Raw genomic sequence first — 19,567 nt, 5'->3', positions numbered from 1 at the left:
AAGCTAATCAAATGGCTGGTTCAAGCTGAAGTGATCATGTTTGGTCCAGGTCCAACTCCACATTGGTTGGAGCTGAATGAAATTCTAATTCCTTGGTTGTTGGTTTCCAAGAGGAACTAGTGGGGCAGAGAAATCAGTGGTGTTGCCATATTTGATCACTTGAATTAGCATTAAGTTCAGTCACTGAGTTGTAGCCTAAAGGAAGAGAGACCACTAAAGACTATAGGCATGTAGTAGACTGTCTGTGTATTAGGGAAGCACTCCCCTCTGGTACTTACTGGAATTTTTCTAACAGCGGGAATGCGTCCTTCACCATAAGGTCAGAGCAGGGTGCTCATGGGGGCTGTGGAAATGACGTACTGCAGTGAATGGTGGTGTGGACAACCCTATTGCACATTTTCACTAGAATCTATAAGTCTTTTTGGGGAGACCATTAAAAGGCACTGCTAGTCACTGCTGGCGCGCGAGTCTGGAAAATATTGGGTCACTGCTATTGCTATTAAACAATTACATCAGAGAGGCAGTGGAATGCGAGGCTAGGGGGAGGTTTTCTCTGTCTGCCTCTTTCTCTTTCTCACACTCACTCTTTCTCTCTCTCTTTCTCTTTCCTTTTTGGCACTGCTGCAGTTTCTCTGCCTGGATGTTGGAGGCAGGCCTAGTATTGCCTCTGTTGCCTCTGGTAGCTAAACACAGGGGAATTCTTGCTGCTGCTGTTGGGGGGGGGGGTGACTCTGTTCTGGGGTTTACCCAGTGTTCCAGCAGGGTTGTGTAGGCCTATATGCTGTGTCTGTCCTAGTGTTCCAGCACGGTTGTGTACATGCTGTATCTGGTAGTGTACATGCTGTATTTTATTGGTCACACATATTTAGGGTGTAGCGAAATGCTTGCGTGCCTGGCTCCAACAGTGCAGTAGTATCTAACTAAATGCTTGCGTGCCTGGCTCCAACAGTGCAGTAGTATCTAACTAAATGCTTGCGTGCCTGGCTCCAACAGTGCAGTAGTATCTAACTAAATGCTTGCGTGCCTGGCTCCAACAGTGCAGTAGTATCTAACTAAATGCTTGCGTGCCTGGCTCCAACAGTGCAGTAGTATCTAACTAAATGCTTGCGTGCCTGGCTCCAACAGTGCAGTAGTATCTAACTAAATGCTTGCGTGCCTGGCTCCAACAGTGCAGTAGTATCTAACTAAATGCTTGCGTGCCTGGCTCCAACAGTGCAGTAGTATCTAACTAAATGCTTGCGTGCCTGGCTCCAACAGTGCAGTAGTATCTAACTAAATGCTTGCGTGCCTGGCTCCAACAGTGCAGTAGTATCTAAAAATTCACAGCAAAACACACAAATCTAAAAGTGAAAAAATGTATTTAAGAAATACAGTACCAGTCAAAAGTTTGGACACACCTACTCATTCCAGGGTCCCTCACCACTTCTACCACCCTCTACATTGTAGAATAATAGCGAAGACATCAAAACCACGAAACAACACATATGGAACCTTGCAGAAACCAAAAAAGTGCTAAACAAATCAAAATATACTCCAAATCCGAGATTCCTCAAAGTAGTCACCCCCTGCCCTGATGACAGCCCTCCACACTCTTGGCACTCTCCCAACCAGCCTCATGAGGTAGTCACCTGGAATGCATGTCAATTGCCTTGGTAAAAGTAAGGTAGGGTTGGTATACAGAAGATAGCCCTATTTGGTAAACGTCCATATTATGGCAAGAAGAGCTCAAATAAGCAAAGAGAGGTCAGTCAATCCTGAACATTTCAAGAACTTTGTGCAGTCGTAAAAACCATCAAGCGATATGATGAAACTGGTTCTCATAAGAACCACCACAGGAAAGGAAGACCCAGAGTTAGCACTGCTGATAAGTTTAACCAATGGCAAAGTCTCCTTTAATAGATGGCACATGACAGGAGACTAGGCGGTTTATTGCTCTCACTGGGGACAGGACCTCAACCACACTTCTCACAGTGACTCTCCCAGTCATAGACAGACCGACCGACCGACCGACAGACAGACAGACAGACAGACAGACAGACAGGCAGACAGGCAGGCAGGCAGGCAGGCAGGCAGGCAGGCAGGCAGACAGGCAGGCAGGCAGACAGACAGACAGACAGGCAGGCAGGCAGGCAGGCAGGCAGGCAGGCAGACAGACAGACAGACAGACAGACAGGCAGGCAGGCAGGCAGGCAGACAGGCAGGCAGGCAGGCAGGCAGGCAGGCAGGCAGGCAGGCAGGCAGACAGACAGACAGACAGACAGGCAGGCAGGCAGGCAGGCAGGCAGGCAGACAGACAGACAGACAGACAGACAGACAGACAGACAGGCAGGCAGGCAGGCAGGCAGGCAGGCAGGCAGACAGGCAGGCAGGCAGGCAGGCAGGCAGACAGGCAGGCAGGCAGGCAGGCAGACAGACAGGCAGGCAGGCAGGCAGGCAGGCAGGCAGGCAGGCAGACAGACAGACAGACAGACAGACAGACAGACAGACAGACAGGCAGGCAGGCAGGCAGGCAGGCAGACAGACAGACAAACAGACAGTAATGAGCTGGGATTGATTAGTGTAAGCTCTGTTCACTTGTAATTTTCCCTCTGTCAGTGGAGAGGTTGAAACTTTATTTTGCAGAGTGGCAAAATGCACGTCTTTTTAAGAGGCAGATGACCAATAGTTACAGAGTTGTTGACTTGTAGAATCCACTTCTCTATCCCTGCTGCCAGCATATGCAGCATAAACAAACATGATTTAGACAGGTTAGCTTGAACCCAGACTCTCACTCCCTTATTTGATTGATGTCCTGATCTGTTTTTTTTTAGCCATCTCTGGCAGGAATAATGAAAGTGTTCTATGCTGAGGAAGGCTATGGGCTTCTAAACAGCCGGGTTGCACTGCTTCATGGCAAGGCTGATTTACCTCGATCTAATCAGTCAGGAAAGAGCTAACTCAAAGTTTGAATGGTCTTAGTTACCGGCGACAATCCAAAACTCCCTAAAATGGGTTTAACAGACGTGCTCTACTCAACAGGACAAATCCTATGAGGATTCTGAAGGAATTCAGAGCCCCCTGTGGGTATATTTGGTTGAAATACAATACCATTCTATCAACCAGTATAAAAACAACAACTCACTGCTACTACTGTATAAACCTTCTCTAGATGCCCTTCTCGGATGACAGTTTGAGGGCTTGGTTCTCGCACCAGTAACCCTCTCTTTCAACCAAGATTAGGTACGTTTACAGTAGGTTTACCAGATCCACAGGATTCAAACTCTAAAGCAGTTACTTAGACCATGATCGATAGTTGTTAGGAATCATGTAAATATCCATGTCCATAAAGATGATAAATTAGTGTTGACATACCCTGACTGCTCGACTCTGCTTTTCATCATTCAACTTGAACGTATCAAAAGTTTAATTAATTATCGAAAACCATTGTCTTGTGTTTGGAAAATACAATAACAGTCTTATGCCTATCATACCAAACAATACTCAAACAAAGGCATATGGATGTCATGGAAGCTTGAGTCAATGAACAAAAGGAAAACCATACAGATGTAGGGTCTTAATTTGATCACCCTGTTGCAGGAGAACCTTCCTACAATGCAGAACATTTAAAACATGTAGTGTATTTTAGGTTTCAAAAGGCTTCTGAAGTTTGAAGTTTCCACTTAGAAATTTCAGATTTGATTTTCCCTGTATCATCCCTACAAAAATGTCAATTAATTATTTTCATGCCCTAGTAAATTGGCTCAAATTAAGCTCTTACATCTGTACAGTATATAGTCCAAATGGGTAGAGAACCCTCAAGACGTATGTATGAAGAGGCTAATATGCTTTAGACAATGGTGAGCATGAGGCCCGAGAGAGAGAGGACATAATCATACTTGAACGGTAGAAGTTCTGGCATAGGGAGGTGCTGTGTAATCTGTCCCAGTGACTGACCGGAGGTCAAGGGAAACCCCGACATCTGTAACGTGGCCGTCACGTCAGTGAGCTTAGAGGGAATGCTGCTTGCTGCACACCACGTTTTTACCAAGACAGGGAAACCTTGACCAAGGGTTTACCTTTTGGTCATTATAGCTTCTTGGCATCTCTTTTCTGCAGGTTAAACTGTGAGATGTTTTATTGTTCACAAATAGATTTGTATTATTGCTCTGTTTGAATAGCTGGGTCTAACTCAGAGCTGGATGTTTTTAGAACTTTCTCTGAACATTACTAAAATGTTCTTGTGGATTTTATTTAATTTTTTTTAAATAACATTTTTACAACGTTGGAACGTTTTCTTAATGTTCTCAGAATAATTTGAGAACCTGACTTTAAATAGAACCATGATTAAACCTGTAGGAAACGCAATGATGACGTACTGAAATTGCCACAGACATTACCACAGAATAACACATTCTTTAAACTATTTGAGAACATCCCCAATATCAAACCAGTTGGAGAACGTTCATAGAACATTAATAACATTAAAATGAAATGAAACCATGTTTGAACATGTAGGAAACCCTCTGTTAAAGTAATGAAATACTAACTAAATAAAGTTTTTTTGTGAAGTTCCTTAACTGTGCTGAGAATGTTTCAAAGCCAAGCAACTATCCTACACCATTCCCGGAAAGTTGTGGGAAGGTTGTATGTAAAATATCCATAGGATAACCACGCTCTCTAACCAGTGCTAAGAAACATATGGTTCTCAGAACGTTATGTGTTAACTGGGCTTAAACTGAACTGGAGACTGTCTGAGACTGTATAGAGCGCCGTCTGATGATGTAATTTCCTCGAGTGAAGTTGATAATTTCTCCAAGTTGCTTTCTTAGGGTATATATTTACCTTATTTACCCTCTCTCTGTCCAAAACAGACTCACAGTTTCCATAAATTGCTGAGCGTGCTCCACTGTCTGTCTGCTCGCTCTCCCAGAAGAATCCTGAGAGAGAAGCTTCCTCCGCTAGTGGTCTGCAAAACATAGCTATACGTTTCCAACGATATTGATCACAATGAATGAAACCGCATGTGGTTGCCAAATCTCTGGGACTGACTCCATGGCTTGGTACAGTAGCATGTTGCCTGCTAAGTAAGAATGTGAATGAACTCCACAGAACAGCAGCTAGCCTCTTGGCAATAGAGGGAGAGAGTAAAAGGGAGCACTTCTTATGGCACACCACAAAACTACATCATCAGAAGATGTGAGGTTGACCTGAGTAAGGAATAGCAACATAATGCATACATTGACTCTGGGAAACATAGCGGTGGAAAGACTCATCCTTGGTGTACACCACATACACTTTAATCCCATGACCACAAGTAAATGAGAGAGATGAATGGATGACGGTGCTCTATAAATCATTGAGCAAGTATTTTTTGCTGAAAACATCTGATCTGGTATTTCCTACTGTGTTTTACCACACCAGGTTCATTTTACTGATGTTATTACATGCTATATGACTAATATATATAATTAACAGTTAATACATTAGTACAGATTACTTTTTGAACCAGAACCATGTATCTTATCCTGAGAAAACTTTTAGGACACTGTACATCCTTAGAATTGAGTGTTAGCTATCAGAATGTGTTGAAATCGTGTGGCTTTATTTCTCTCTGGTCTACCTCTTTTGGAGGCTGTCAGTGAACACCACATCAAGGAGAGGAAATAACACATCCACATACACCCTGTGTCTCTCTGCGCTCTGTTGTCAACCCCAGATAACCCAATGATTTGCAGAGTTTCAAGATAGAAAGCAGATGGTCCTAGACGAAAGTATGTCCTGGACGAAGAATGTAACAACTCTCAATCTTTTCTCTATACAGCTCCACATCCTTGTTTCCCCCACCAAAGTCAAGCTGAACCTCGACTGCCAAGAGGTGGCGGAAAAGGAGATTAAGGAAGCTGGAAACACGTCCACGGACGGCTATCAAGTCCTAGGCAAAATGTCCAAGTCCATTGGTTCCAAGGGGAAAAGTGCAACTGTAAGTGAACTGTCACACAACGTCAAGGCATATGGACCTACTGGACCTAGCAGCCTACAAGCAAGTCCGTTATAGTACCCCTGTGTATCTGAGTGCTGTAATGACAGGAGGAAGTCTTGAAGCGTACTGTCTCCAACATAGTTTACCCCAAGTGGAGTGTGTCTCAGTTATCCTTATCTGATTCTCTGTGGGCTCTCTGTCTGCATGCTCTTAGTTGGTATTTTTGGATGACAAGGAAGTATCAAAGACACATGTAACTAACACTGTTTAACTTTTTTCCCCTTGTTCCACAGTTCCAGCTCCAGATGTTCGATATTGTGTGCACCCTGGGCTGGACGAGCAGAGACAGATGCTGTGACCTTCCATCTATGGTGAGTAAGAGCAGCCTCAGTGGACCTCCGCTGAAGCTTTCCCTAGGTACAGATCTAGGATCAGCTTCCTCTGCCCCAATCCTAACCTTAGCCCATTAGTGGGGGAAATGCAAAATGCATCACAGATCAGTGTCTAGGGACAACTTCACCCTACATCTGGACCTCCCTGGAGGGGAGAGGCGGGCAGTACAACTTCACAGACGCAAAGCATGCTCTGAGCAGTCTGTTAACATTTTCACCGACCCATCTCCTTAGTTCTCCTGTTGAGCATCTGTGTGTGTGTGTGCAGGCGTGTGTGTTTGTGCACGTTCATATTAGACACATGCTTCTAATGCTTATTGCTTGTCTCATCTTTTAACATTGCAGTAAACAAATGCATACCCATCCCACATCTCTTAAGGACATACTTACATAATCCTGAACACATGAAGAAGAAATCTGATTTTCTCAATGGTCAACTAGTGTGCAGACAGCGAGCTCAGTACATTCCACTTAATCTATGGAAAAGTGATAGCAGCGAAGCATTGCATGATTAGAACTTGACTCTACCACCCCTATGCAGTTGTCCTATCTAATATATCTAATATGTCAAAGACATCGTTGAATGACAACGTGCCTCAGTACCAAGTACATTTCTGGCAGCGACAAAGAAAAGTCATTCAGTCTATATAGAACAGGAACATTTTATGCCACCTGTTTTTTCTTCTTAAATTATTCCAACTCTTGGAAGACTCCCATTGGATGTTTATGAAGCACATGAATTAGGCCGTGCTATAATTGTTTAAATAGCCCAGCTGCAGCTTCAAACGCCTTTTGTCAAGTAGTGTATGTCACTGATTCGCAGTTACCCTGCCCGGTTTCCCCAGAGCCTCGCCATTAGGTGGAGAAGCAACGGCTATCGACTGTAAAGGCATCACAACTATGAACGGCCTTCAACAATACGCACATTAAACAACAAACAGTGCCAAGCTATGAAGACATTGTCAACAACAACTCTTGTTACACGTTTCACGTGATCCTTTTAATGTACTGTACCGCAGGCACTGGTGTTTTGACCCTGGGTCCTATGCCTCAAAGCCCCTGTTCGACCTCGACTTTCTCACTTTAGTCCCACCAGAGTTATCTAGGAACCGGCCTCTGTTTCAACGAGTAAAAGCAGCTTTTGTTTCAAGAGCCCCACGATCACTGTTGGTTGGACACCCAGAATGTAAAAACATGTGGGTAGGGCTTTTGGGTAGGGGGTAGGGCTTTTGGGTTAGGGGTAGGGCTTTTGGGTAGGGGGTAGGGGGTAGGGCTTTTCAACAATTGCCTTGCTGGAAGCTCATGATGTCCATTGCCACAGGATCATTGCATGCAACACAGCTGTCTGATTGAGCTGTTCTAGTGAAATATTAGCTGTCAACTAGAGAGCATGTACTTCATCTGTTGTATAGTCTTGACATGTACCGTACTACTGGTACTAATACCATCTAATCATTCCAAATAAGCCATATTATCCTGTAACCTCCTGAGCCTGCCTCTTTTACATTTACGTTACCATTCAGTCATTTAGCAGATGCTCTTACCCAGAGAAACTTACAGTCATGAAGTCTGTAATTCTACGTACATGAGACTGGCTGAGTGAATTACCTGCAGCTTAATCAGCATCTCTGCAGACTCACAGAGAACTGGGTCTGTGTTTTTGGCCAACTCCTGTGCCTGTCTGTTTCCTTACCCTATCAGAGAGAGGAGTCCAAGTGCCCGTCCCTCCCCAAAGCCTGCACATGCACCTCAGAGAGCACAGGACTCCAGGGACCACAGGGGGCAGTGGTAAGACATCCTCTACAGCTGCATCTCAAACAGCACCCTATTACCTTGGCTCTGATAAAATAATGGTGCACTCTGTAGCCAATAGGGTGCTTCTTCGGACTCACACTCCTTCCCTCTCTCTGCTGCAGGCCAGGGGGTTCTAGTGAATTCCTTGATCTGCCGATGGAAAATTATATTTTTTGACAAGTTCCTATAAATGTTATGACTGTACAGTTTCACTCTGAAACATATTCATTATGCAGGACTGACTGTACAATTTGGCCTTTATTTGTTTTTAAAAGGGCAAACCAGAAGGAAACTACAATAGTCTGCATGTTAAGACTACGGAGCCCCCAGGGAGAGAGCATCCATCCTGACAGCATCCTGACAGATGTTGCTCTGGGCTTCTAGACACTCCTATCCCTCACAGTGTTAACTTGACTAATGCTCTTCCTTCCCCAGGGCGCACCTGGGAGCAAAGGTCCCCGGGGGGAAAGAGGGGAGACTGGTCCGGCTGTAAGTACCTCACTAACCTCACCTCTCAGAGTCCCTCTTTAGGGCTGCAGGGTTACATTTTAAAGTCATAACTGACGTCAGTCATAAAGTGGTCAAGGTCGTTGACACAGTTTGGAGAATGTGGAATATTGGAGTATCCTTTAAACTGTTTGCAGTATCATGGCTTTGATATGGAAGAAAAACATCTGAATTCACTTATTGGCAATGTGTTTGTCTTCTCGAAACTGAGGGAGGCTCTGTTTGACAGTGCATGCATTCCACGGTTTCTGGTGCCTTCTTCCACACATTGCAACAGTAGCATTTGACTGCACTACTACTTTTAGTCTGGAGATCTCAATATTAACATACTTTCCAGGTCTAATTGATTCTTATCTCTTGTCTTTGTTTCTCTGATAGGGTCCAATTGGACCGCGTGGAGATACAGGCTTGCCAGGACCTATGGGTCTCCCCGGCCCTCAAGGACGCAGTGGGCTGTCTATTCCAGGAGAAGCTGTGAGTTGAACACTCCACACACCTACACACACTCCCCTCTCCCCAGCCACTGCCACACACAGCTCGTTTACAACGGTTAAACGTAAATCCCATGATGACTTCACACACCAAATAGGGATTATTTTGGCCATTTATTATGTAAGGAATTTACAAGCTGGAGTAATTGTGGCAAGGGCCTGTAGAGCCTGCATTCCTCCATTTCTGGGGCTAAACGTGATATCTGGGGCCTTTAAACCAGCCTGTGCATAAATCACCACTGGGATTTCCTTCTCTGAAACACACCCAGACTCAAGAGAAATGTCTCATTAACCCATGGCCTGTTTGGACATCACCAATATACTTCCACACATCTCGCATACAACTCTCATCACAGTGTGTTTATCTTGGGTTGCACAAAGACAGATTGACAGATTTTTTTTAAATTATGTGATCCACTGAGTGTGAATGGGTTTCTCCCTTCACTGTTTCAGGGCCGACAAGGACCAAAAGGAGAAGCTGGTGATTCTGGGCTACCTGGACAGAAAGTGAGTGCTGCTTTGGCCCGCGGCCCCGGCTGTGTTTTAGAACAGGAAACGAGGGATAATTCACAGATATGCTACTACTCTGGCCTCTCTCCATGTGGCAAGCCATAGACAATATTTCTTATGAAGAGGACTCACAAAGAGACAGTAACTAACAACAGGTTGAGATTCCCCAATTTGGATTTATTCTCTGTTAAGTGAGTGGAAAACCATTCAGCCTGATCAACCATTTCTGTTAAACAAGGGTCGTTCTAGTCAGGCCTTCCACATTAGGCCTTCTTCCTTGTGTCAGTGGTTGTACTGCAGTGCCTCCCTCCTTGTGTCAGTTGTGGTACTGCAGTGCCTCCCTCCTGTGTCAGTGGTTGTACTGCAGTGCCTCCCTCCTTGTGTCAGTGGTTGTACTGCAGTGTCTCCCTCCTTGTGTCAGTTGTTGTACTGCAGTGCCTCCCTCCTTGTGTCAGTTGTGGTACTGCAGTGCCTCCCTCCTTGTGTCAGTTGTTGTACTGCAGTGCCTCCCTCCTTGTGTCAGTTGTTGTACTGCAGTGCCTCCCTCCTTGTGTCAGTTGTGGTACTGCAGTGCCTCCCTCCTTGTGTCAGTTGTTGTACTACAGGGCCTCCCTCCTTGTGTCAGTTGTTGTACTGCAGTGCCTCCCTCCTTGTGTCAGTTGTTGTACTGCAGTGCCTCCCTCCTTGTGTCAGTTGTTGTACTGCAGTGCCTCCCTCCTTGTGTCAGTTGTTGTACTGCAGTGCCTCCCTCCTTGTGTCAGTTGTTGTACTACAGGGCCTCCCTCCTTGTGTCAGTTGTGGTACTGCAGTGCCTCCCTCCTTGTGTCAGTTGTTGTACTACAGGGCCTCCCTCCTTGTGTCAGTGGTGGTACTACAGGGCCTCCCTCCTTGTGTCAGTTGTTGTACTACAGGGCCTCCCTCCTTGTGTCAGTTGTTGTACTGCAGTGCCTCCCTCCTTGTGTCAGTTGTTGTACTGCAGTGCCTCCCTCCTTGTGTCAGTTGTTGTACTGCAGTGCCTCCCTCCTTGTGTCAGTTGTTGTACTGCAGTGCCTCCCTCCTTGTGTCAGTTGTTGTACTGCAGTGCCTCCCTCCTTGTGTCAGTTGTTGTACTATGGTGCATAGAAAGCTGATGAGGTGATAAAAAAATGTATGAATGAAAAATCCGGTTTCCTGGAGCCTATATTTTGTAACGTACCAACCGTCTATGATAGATGGCATAGCTACACAGAACACCATGGTAAATGACCTTCTGCTTACATAACGAAGCTGGCTCTTCTATTTAATCAACATTGACAACATTCAATGATTTCCAGGCTTAGCTTGTGACTTTTTACACAACAACAATGCACTTCCATGTGTCCTCAGATGTCTGCATTTTAGAGATCCTTTGAGATGGTCTTCATTAGACCGACAGCACCACAAATAAATAGAAGCTCCAGTACTCATACATAAAATGGCATCTTTGTACTTCTAGAAATAGCCCACTTCTTTTATTTATAGATAAAAGAAAAGAGAAGCCCCTTTTGTGACTGAAAGATGTCTCCTAGAAAACGCAGAGTATTTCTATGCTGAGTTCATTCTGATTTAGGAAACAAGCCCCCACCCTCCCCATATAAAATAAAATAAAGTAAACCTCTGTTCGGAATTAATGCAGCTGTGTTTATGCCACAAGACACTGGAGAATGAATTACCCAGTGTAAGATAATTATTGATTCCAAGTTAAAAGCCTTGGTAAACCCATCCCCAAAGTGATTGTTGGTAGTGTTTGCAGGTGACCATGCTAGAACTGATGCTGTGGCAATATGCATTTAATGACTTGCAGAGTACGCAGCCCTGTTTTATAATGGCCAATAAAATGGATCTGGAATATATTATGTTCCCTGTAAATCTAATGCCAAAGCATCAAAGGCGAGAGAGGATTGACAATAAAAAAGTGAGCAGGGTTTTTGAGCAAACGAGAAATAAAAGGGAGATTTACTGTCTGACACACGGAAAACTGGTGGTGAAACAAACTGGTTTGAGTTGGTTGGTCAAAGGAACGTGACCTGTGTTAATGTGGGCTGTGAGGGGGAAAACATATCCAGCTCTGAAGTGGGTTATGTTTCTGTCTTTTTACCCAGGGTCCACCTGGGGTAGCTGGGACCATCGGCCCAATTGGACCTGCTGGACCTAGGGTTAGTCTATAGGCCATTGTCTAATGATCACACAATGTCTAGGCCTAGGGTTTAATATGCTTGATCCTGTCATCTCAATAACTTGTTTAACTCTATTGTCTGTGTGTTGCAAATGCAGGGACCCCAAGGAAAGGAGGGGCAGGCCGGATCCAGAGGCCCAACAGGACCAATGGTATGTTCAGACAAAATGCAGTCAGAGAAAGAAAGGAATCTATGTACTGTATATCATGTCACTGTCAAGCTCATACTCTCCGAAACTATAGTAAAGACATACCATAGGTCTCTTGAATGTAATCTGATTGGTGGTTTTGTTTGTGTCACTGTGTCTGATTGGTTCCTTTGTTTGCGTCACTGTATCTGATTGGTTCCTTTATTTGTGTTGCTGTATCTGATTGGTTTCCTTTGTTTGTGTCACCATATCTGATTGGTTCCTTTGTTTGTTACTGTATTGACTGATTGATTGATTTTATCTGCCAGTAAAAACATTTTTAAAACATACACACAGTACATACATTTTTTAACTTTCCATTGTGTTCCCTTAAAGTGCATGGTGTAATACATGTATCAGATTGGTGATTTTGTGCTTGTCACTGTTCAGGGACCTCCCGGATCTCCTGGAATGCCTGGTGCTTCAGGAAAACCAGGAAAGTCTGGTGACAGAGGTGTTTCGGTAAGCATATATCAAATTATACCAAATTTCATAATCCAGTTCTCCATGTTATGCGAACCACAGAAAGGCCAAGTTATTGCATCATACAGTGAAATGTAAAGGCCTTGTATTATTCTGTTAATTCAGGGAGCCAATGGTATGAAAGGGGACAGAGGAGAGAGAGTGAGTAACATCCCCAAGGGTCTATCTTCAAGTTTTTAACCTCAGTTAATCTCAGTAAGTCATGTATATTCATCACCAAGCCTTCCTCCTTGTTTGCTTCTAGGGTGACTTTGCTCCTCAGAACATGATGCGATCCATAGCCAGACAAGTGTGCGAGCAGATAGTTAGCGGTGAGTGGGACTTTTTGTAGCACTACATTCAGAAGGAGTTCTGCCACTACAGTGAAATCAAAGTCGTAACAGAGTCTGCATTTCATTAAATGTCTGAAAGCAAATCCTAACAGTGTCTGCATTTCATTAAATGTCTGTTACCTTTTCAATGTCGACTTTTAGGACAAATGAGTCGAGTCAATTCAATGCTGAACCAGATTCCCAGTGGTTACCGTAGCAGCAACAACCCAGGTCCCCCCGGATCTCCAGGGCCCAGCGGTAACCAGGGTCCCCGTGGAGAGCCCGGACAGACAGGCAGGAACGGATTCCCAGGAAGTCCTGGACAACCTGGCCCGCAAGGAGAGAGAGGTACATTGTCCCGCATGCCCATTGCTGTCAGGAGCCCAAGAATTCCTCTATGTTGACTAATAAAGCTGTTTGTCAATAGGTCTATATGTTGACTAATATTTATTTTTGTCAATAGGTCTCTATGTTGACTAATAAAGCTGTTTGTCAATAGGTCTATATGTTGACTAATAAAGCTGTTTGTCAATAGGCCTCTATGTTGACTAATAAAGCTGTTTGTCAATAGGTCTATATGTTGACTAATACATTTTTTTGTCAAGAGGTCTCTATGTTGACTAATAAAGCTGTTTGTCAATAGGCCTCTATGTTGACTAATAAAGCTGTTTGTCAATAGGCCTCTATGTTGACTAATAAAGCTGTTTGTCAATAGGTCTATATGTTGACTAATACATTTTTTTGTCAAGAGGTCTCTATGTTGACTAATAAAGCTGTTTATCAATAGGTCTATATGTTGACTAATAAAGCTGTTTGTCAATAGGCCTCTATGTTGACTAATAAAGCTGTTTGTCAATAGGTCTATATGTTGACTAATAAATTTTTTTGTCAAGAGGTCTAGCTCAGGAGGGTCAAACTCAATTCCTGGAAGGCTGTGTGCCTGCTGGTTTTTGCTCCTCCCTTGTAGTTAGGAACTCCTCACCTGGTTGTCTAGGTCTTAAGTGGACACACATTGAAGGGAAATAACTAAGGAAATATCACAGCAAAAAACAAAACCAGCAGACACACAGCCCTCCACCGCTGACCGAGCTGTTCAATATCAGTAGGCCTAACTAGAGTGTCTTGCTGTGTGGAATCAGAAGATAATCAATCATATCACAGTTGGAACAAAGACTGGACATTTTTCCATAGACGAGCCATTTTGTCTTACTACTGTCTTAGCAATGGAATGAAGCCTTCAGGGACTTTTCCAAAGTCTCATCTTCACAACATATTCCATTCGTCTCAGTAGTTCTGTCTGTATTTCTGTGTGTCTTTCCGTAGGCCTGTCTCAGACTGTTTTCAGTGGCTTGGGAAATGTCCATCTATTTTCCCCCCTGCAAGCTTTATTAATATTTAACTTCCTGTGTGGTCATAATGGTTTCATTAGGCTTTTCTCTTTGAGTGTGTCCTTGTCTTTGTCTGCTGTCAGTGATTCTGGTTGTTTGTTTCTCAGGCCCGGCAGGAGAGAAAGGTGATCAGGGAACACCAGGAGTCGGACAGAGAGGACAAAGAGGACCACCTGGTTAGTTTCACAACATTTCCGCTCCAGGTCCACAACTATCCATTCCTCCTTTGTCCTGTATAGCATCGTATCTGAGTCTTAATAGCAACACCCATCTCCTTCCATGAGGGTGCTCATTCAGCAAACTTAATCTCTCCACGTGATTCTCATGGCATCATATTCTTTTGTTTGAATCTAGGGAAATCAATCATTACTTTACTTTAGCTACAGTAATGGGAGTCATTTCTCACCACATCTCTCATTGTAAGCTGGGTGTGTCACTGTGAATTGAACCATTCCTCCCAGTTAAAATGTGCCTTGCAGTAACTACAGGCTACAGATCAGCTCAGAGGTGTTGCCTGAAGCTGTGCTGAGCCAGCTGTGCTTAATAAATTATCAACGCTGCTGTCCAGTGTTTTCCCAGTTAAACACTCTGCATTCTAGGGGATTTATGTTGCCTTTGTGTGTGAGGTGCTCGTATGCACAGATGTTGAAATAAATTCTCTGTTCACACTGGGGTAAACATTAATTACCGCACCTGAAGATAGGACCCATCCGAACTCTATGACACCTCATGGTTCGAAAACTGCCTAATTACCGCACCTGAAGATGGGACCCATCCGAACTCTATGACACCTCATGGTTCGAAAACTGCCTAATTACCACACCTGAAGATGGGACCCATCCGAACTCTATGACACCTCATGGTTCGAAAACTGCCCGTTCAGAGTGAAAGCAATGGGGAAGCAGTTACAATTGCAAATGTGAAAACCAAAAGAGTGAGAGAGGTTTATGTGTGTGACTTATCTGTACCAAACAGATACATGACATCAAACTGTCTGGAGATAGTCACCTGAGTTGATTTCAGAATCCGTTCAAATGGCTTGAGCAGTACCACAGTCATTACACACTGTTACTGATAGGCCCAGTGTGCTGACAGAGGTCACCGTTTGTGTACTGAAACCAAGGATTCCCTTTGGTTTAACCCTGTTAATGCAGAATCATTAGATTCCAGACAAACTGCCTACCATGACATCCAACAATAACATGAGCTCACCCTGCCAGGGGCTGTAGAGTAACAATACAGGTGTAGCTAATACAGCCATCCAGTCTTCCACTTCCATACAGCACGTTTAACTATAAAGCACTGGGCTTCCAGAAGCCTGGTCTTCAACAAGAGGAGCTTGGAGAAAAAACATGCAATGTACTTAAGGTCTACAAGGTCAAGAGTTGTGGAAAGTGGTCTTGAATCGGGGGGAAAGGAATTTCCCAGATTACTGGGGAAGCTAGCTGATGGTGAGTGATTGTTCATGGGCTAATCAGATGGACATGCTGAGGTCTTCTTGTGGCCTCATTCACAACACATGTTTAAAGGACTTGGAGGAGCATGAATGAAAGGCTGAAGGAGTTAAGGTGAAAATTCCAAGCTTATGCTTTTATAAACGTCTAGACGAAACAGAGGAAGGAAAAAGGTTCAACGAAGAAATCCAGGTTTTTCCTTCAGCTTCAGTTTGTCCTTTTTTTAAATTGAATGTTCCAAGCTGTTGTGGCAGAAACAGTTACTACTCTTATAGTTCCCACTGATGTCACAGGGTGACGACACTCAGATGGGTTCTGATTGGTTGGTTGTGATTTTCTTTCTTTCAGGCCCAGCAGGCGAGACACGGACCGGCCCTCCAGGCTCCGCAGGCTCCACCGGGCCCCGCGGTCCTCCTGGGCGCCAAGGGTTCGCAGGTATTAGGGGCCAACCTGGCACACCTGGCTACTGTGACTCTTCCCAGTGTGTCGGCATTCCTTACAATGGACAAGGATACCGAGGTATGTAAACTGGAAAGGTAGATGGCATGACATCCTCAATGATTGCATGAAGCCGCAGCACGAAACATGAGTTACAAGCATGAGAAGTTACTACATAGTTACTACATAGTTGCTTCATAGTTGCTTCATAGTTGCTTCATAGTTACTACATAGTTGCTTCATAGTTGCTACAAAATATAAGTACAGTACAGACTGATGACAAATGGATATATTCCAGAAACGACTATATATAAATTGTGATAATTGATTTGTTAACATTAGGAGAGAAAGTAAATAGTCCCATACCAACTGAAGACTAACACCCTGTTTGACCTTATTTCAGGTTCACCATAGTAAACTTTCTAAATCGCCTGTGCTGCTTTCACTTTGAATTCCTGAAAAAATTCCTCTTACTGAGATACTTGCTCACGCGCTCTAGAGCTGTTTGAGGATAACCACCAAAGGATAACATTAACAAACTATGTTGAGAAAGACAAGAACAACAACGTGGACTGGTACTAACAACATTGTAGAGCAACTAGAACAAACAAGCATCGGTGATGGCAACAACGTAGTGGTCTGTTTGCATCTTGAAGCCAAAGAACGAACAGAGAAACCTATCGGGTGGAGGACCATACACAAACAAACAAACAAACAAAAACACTAACCAGGTTGTATTTTGTAACAGAGAGAATCAACAACTTCAACAATATTAATATTGTTACTCTTGAGGTGTTATCTGTAAATAAACTAAATGATGTTTGAATCACATCCACAAAATGTAGTTTTAACACCTGTAGTTACACTTTTGCCTTGTAACCTGCTGCTTGCTGAATGCCAACATGAATGCCTCCTTTTCTACCACGTCCCCACGGGTGATGTTTCTGTAGCCTACACACACGCACACCGACTGCTCAGGCTCATATTGTACCACGTCCCCACGGGTGATGTTTCTGTAGCCTACACACACATACACACCGACTACTCAAGCTCATATTGTACCACGTCCCCACGGGTGATGTTTCTGTAGCCTACACACACACACACACCGACTGCTCAGGCTCATATTGTACCACGTCCCCACGGGTGATTTTTCTGTAGCCTACACACACACGCACACCGACTGCTCAGGCTCATATTGTACCACGTCCCCACGGGTGATGTTTCTGTAGCCTACACACACATACACACCGACTGCTCAGGCTCATATTGTACCACGTCCCCACGGGTGATGTTTCTGTAGCCTACACACACACCGACTGCTCAGGCTCATATTGTACCACGTCCCCACGGGTGATGTTTCTGTAGCCTACACACACACACACACCGACTGCTCAGGCTCATATTGTACCACGTCCCCACGGGTGATGTTTCTGTAGCCTACACACACACACCGACTGCTCAGGCTCATATTGTACCACATCCCCACGGGTGATGTTTCTGTATCCTACACACACATACACACCGACTGCTCAGGCTCATATTGTACCATGTTCCCCTGGAGGTAGTGTTTCTCTCTACGTACACAGTAAGAGCATTCTAAGAATCGTCATTCATACATTTTTCTGGTTCTCATTTCTTTATTTTGCTGTAGTATTAATGGATATTCTACCACTACCAGCTGGTTACCTCTGTTATGTTATGAGGAATAACATCACAAAATGTATGATTAGGCTGGTGCTAGAATGACTTGATTTTTGATATTTTGTAAATGAATGAGCTGCAGAAAATGGCAATGATGATTCTGTTAAATGACTGAACCCACCCACAACCACTCAAGCTGGACTAACATGGAAATGCTAACATCACACAGATTTAGAAAATGCACTGAATTGTTTACAAACCCTTTCTATCAGTGCCCTTCAAAATCACAACCTATCTGTATATGGCCACACCCACTCAATTGTGTCATTTCACCAGTATACTGCATGTCCAAGCCTGAAAATAAAACATACTGTAACACAACAGTTTGTGCATGTTGAGACATACTCTGCAAATTACACTCATGTTCAATCGGCATAAAACACTATTTCCAACCAGAGCCATATTCACCTGAGCCTGAAACCTACGTAGTCCCAACACCTGAAGAAGAAGATGACTCACAAAACGAGCGTTGAGAGAGGTCACTATCAAGAAAGGAATCCAAAAGGATAGCGTCATAAAATAGGTTATTTTTTGTTCTTCTTGTGTTTGTTTTTGTTTTGTTCACATATGGTGTCATTAAGGGCTATGCACATTTCACTAAAAAGAGGTTTGATACCTCATCTATTTTTGGAAGTACCTTAAATCATATGTGAATTCAGAAACAAAAACAAAATCCTATACTTTTTCCCATGACAATCTGTGAGCTTGCTGTTTTTTCCTATTGTATCTTTTGCTTGTAACATATCTGCATTAAGTGTTCATCGAATTGCAGTGTTGGACAATGCAAATGTTTGTTCACACAGTGTTGGGCATCCAATGAAAAACACTTCTCTTTCCAATCACGGCTCATTCAAAATGTCTGATTATCAAATGATGTTTTATTCCTATTTTATACTTTTGCTCTGTTTTTCACATGAAAGATGGCCATCTGTTCACCATCTACCTAAAGTTTTCATCTTCAGTACTGCAGTTTAACATGGCTTCCATTTTGTATCTTTAGACTAAATGTTTATCAGTTTTCTTATATCAAATCACAGCTGATTTTACCAAAGGTTGCATGTCTGTGGTGTATATTTAGTATGTTTTTTAATCAGAATATAGTTGTTATCATTGTTGTTTTATTAATATCGAATGCAGTTGGAATTTGTGTGCAAGACTATGAATATGGTATTGCTGCTTCATGTTTTAACTTCAAATTGTGAATTCCACAGCCTTATTTTCTTATTTATTTCTGAAACAGAAGAGGCATTTTTCAATAAAACTACTGAAAATGTGCTCTCGTGTCAATGATTATTTCACTGCAGCTTAATATAGGATTTGGAAATGGATTGTTTTTCAGGGGTATGATTTAACACATTCACAACAATCAAATCAAGAAAGAAGCCACTGCTCCAAAAAAAGACAGACTACGGTTTGAAACTGCACATGGGGACAAAGATCGTACTTTTGGGAGAAATGTCCACTGGTCTGATGAAACAAAAATAAAACTGTTTGGCCATAATGACAATTGTTATGTTTGGAGGAAAAAGGGGGAGGGCTTGCAAGCCGGAGAACACCATCCCAACAGTGAAGCACGGGGGTGGTGTAACCAATGTGAAATGGCTAGCTATTTAGCGGTGGTGCACGCTAATAGCGTTTCAGTCGGTGACGTCACTCGCTCAGAGACCTTGAAGTAGTTGTTCCCCTTGCTCTGCAAGGGCCGCTGCTTTTGTGGAACGATGGGTAACGATGCTTCGTGGGTGTCAGTTGTTGAT

At 43.6% G+C, this 19,567-nt stretch overlaps 1 protein-coding gene across 2 annotated transcripts in view; it reads left to right on the top strand.

The window, feature by feature from the left end:
* The window catches only part of LOC115107630 (collagen alpha-1(XII) chain-like), a 69,509-nt gene extending 50,421 nt beyond the window's left edge, over positions 1 to 19,088 (top strand). The window contains exons 52-66 of one of the 2 annotated variants that reach the window (XM_065008691.1): positions 5,801 to 5,959; positions 6,253 to 6,330; positions 8,053 to 8,139; positions 8,581 to 8,634; positions 9,031 to 9,126; positions 9,597 to 9,650; positions 11,774 to 11,827; positions 11,946 to 11,999; positions 12,426 to 12,497; positions 12,624 to 12,659; positions 12,763 to 12,829; positions 12,992 to 13,177; positions 14,325 to 14,393; positions 16,020 to 16,190; positions 18,210 to 19,088. In XM_065008691.1, coding sequence (XP_064864763.1) covers positions 5,801 to 5,959; positions 6,253 to 6,330; positions 8,053 to 8,139; positions 8,581 to 8,634; positions 9,031 to 9,126; positions 9,597 to 9,650; positions 11,774 to 11,827; positions 11,946 to 11,999; positions 12,426 to 12,497; positions 12,624 to 12,659; positions 12,763 to 12,829; positions 12,992 to 13,177; positions 14,325 to 14,393; positions 16,020 to 16,190; positions 18,210 to 18,286 — 1,314 coding nt within the window. In that variant the 3' untranslated portion in view covers positions 18,287 to 19,088. Of the gene's footprint in view, positions 1 to 5,800; positions 5,960 to 6,252; positions 6,331 to 8,052; positions 8,140 to 8,580; positions 8,635 to 9,030; positions 9,127 to 9,596; positions 9,651 to 11,773; positions 11,828 to 11,945; positions 12,000 to 12,425; positions 12,498 to 12,623; positions 12,660 to 12,762; positions 12,830 to 12,991; positions 13,178 to 14,324; positions 14,394 to 16,019; positions 16,191 to 16,512 lie in introns of both variants that reach the window. The other variant, XM_065008692.1, reaches the window with a different exon arrangement.
* Positions 19,089 to 19,567: the final 479 nt, after the last annotated feature.

The sequence above is a fragment of the Oncorhynchus nerka genome, linkage group LG24 (genome assembly GCF_034236695.1).
Source record: "Oncorhynchus nerka isolate Pitt River linkage group LG24, Oner_Uvic_2.0, whole genome shotgun sequence".
Classification (NCBI taxonomy): domain Eukaryota; kingdom Metazoa; phylum Chordata; class Actinopteri; order Salmoniformes; family Salmonidae; genus Oncorhynchus; species Oncorhynchus nerka.
The sequence above is the reverse complement of the archived record's forward strand: the minus strand, read 5'-3'. Positions and strand labels throughout refer to the sequence as shown.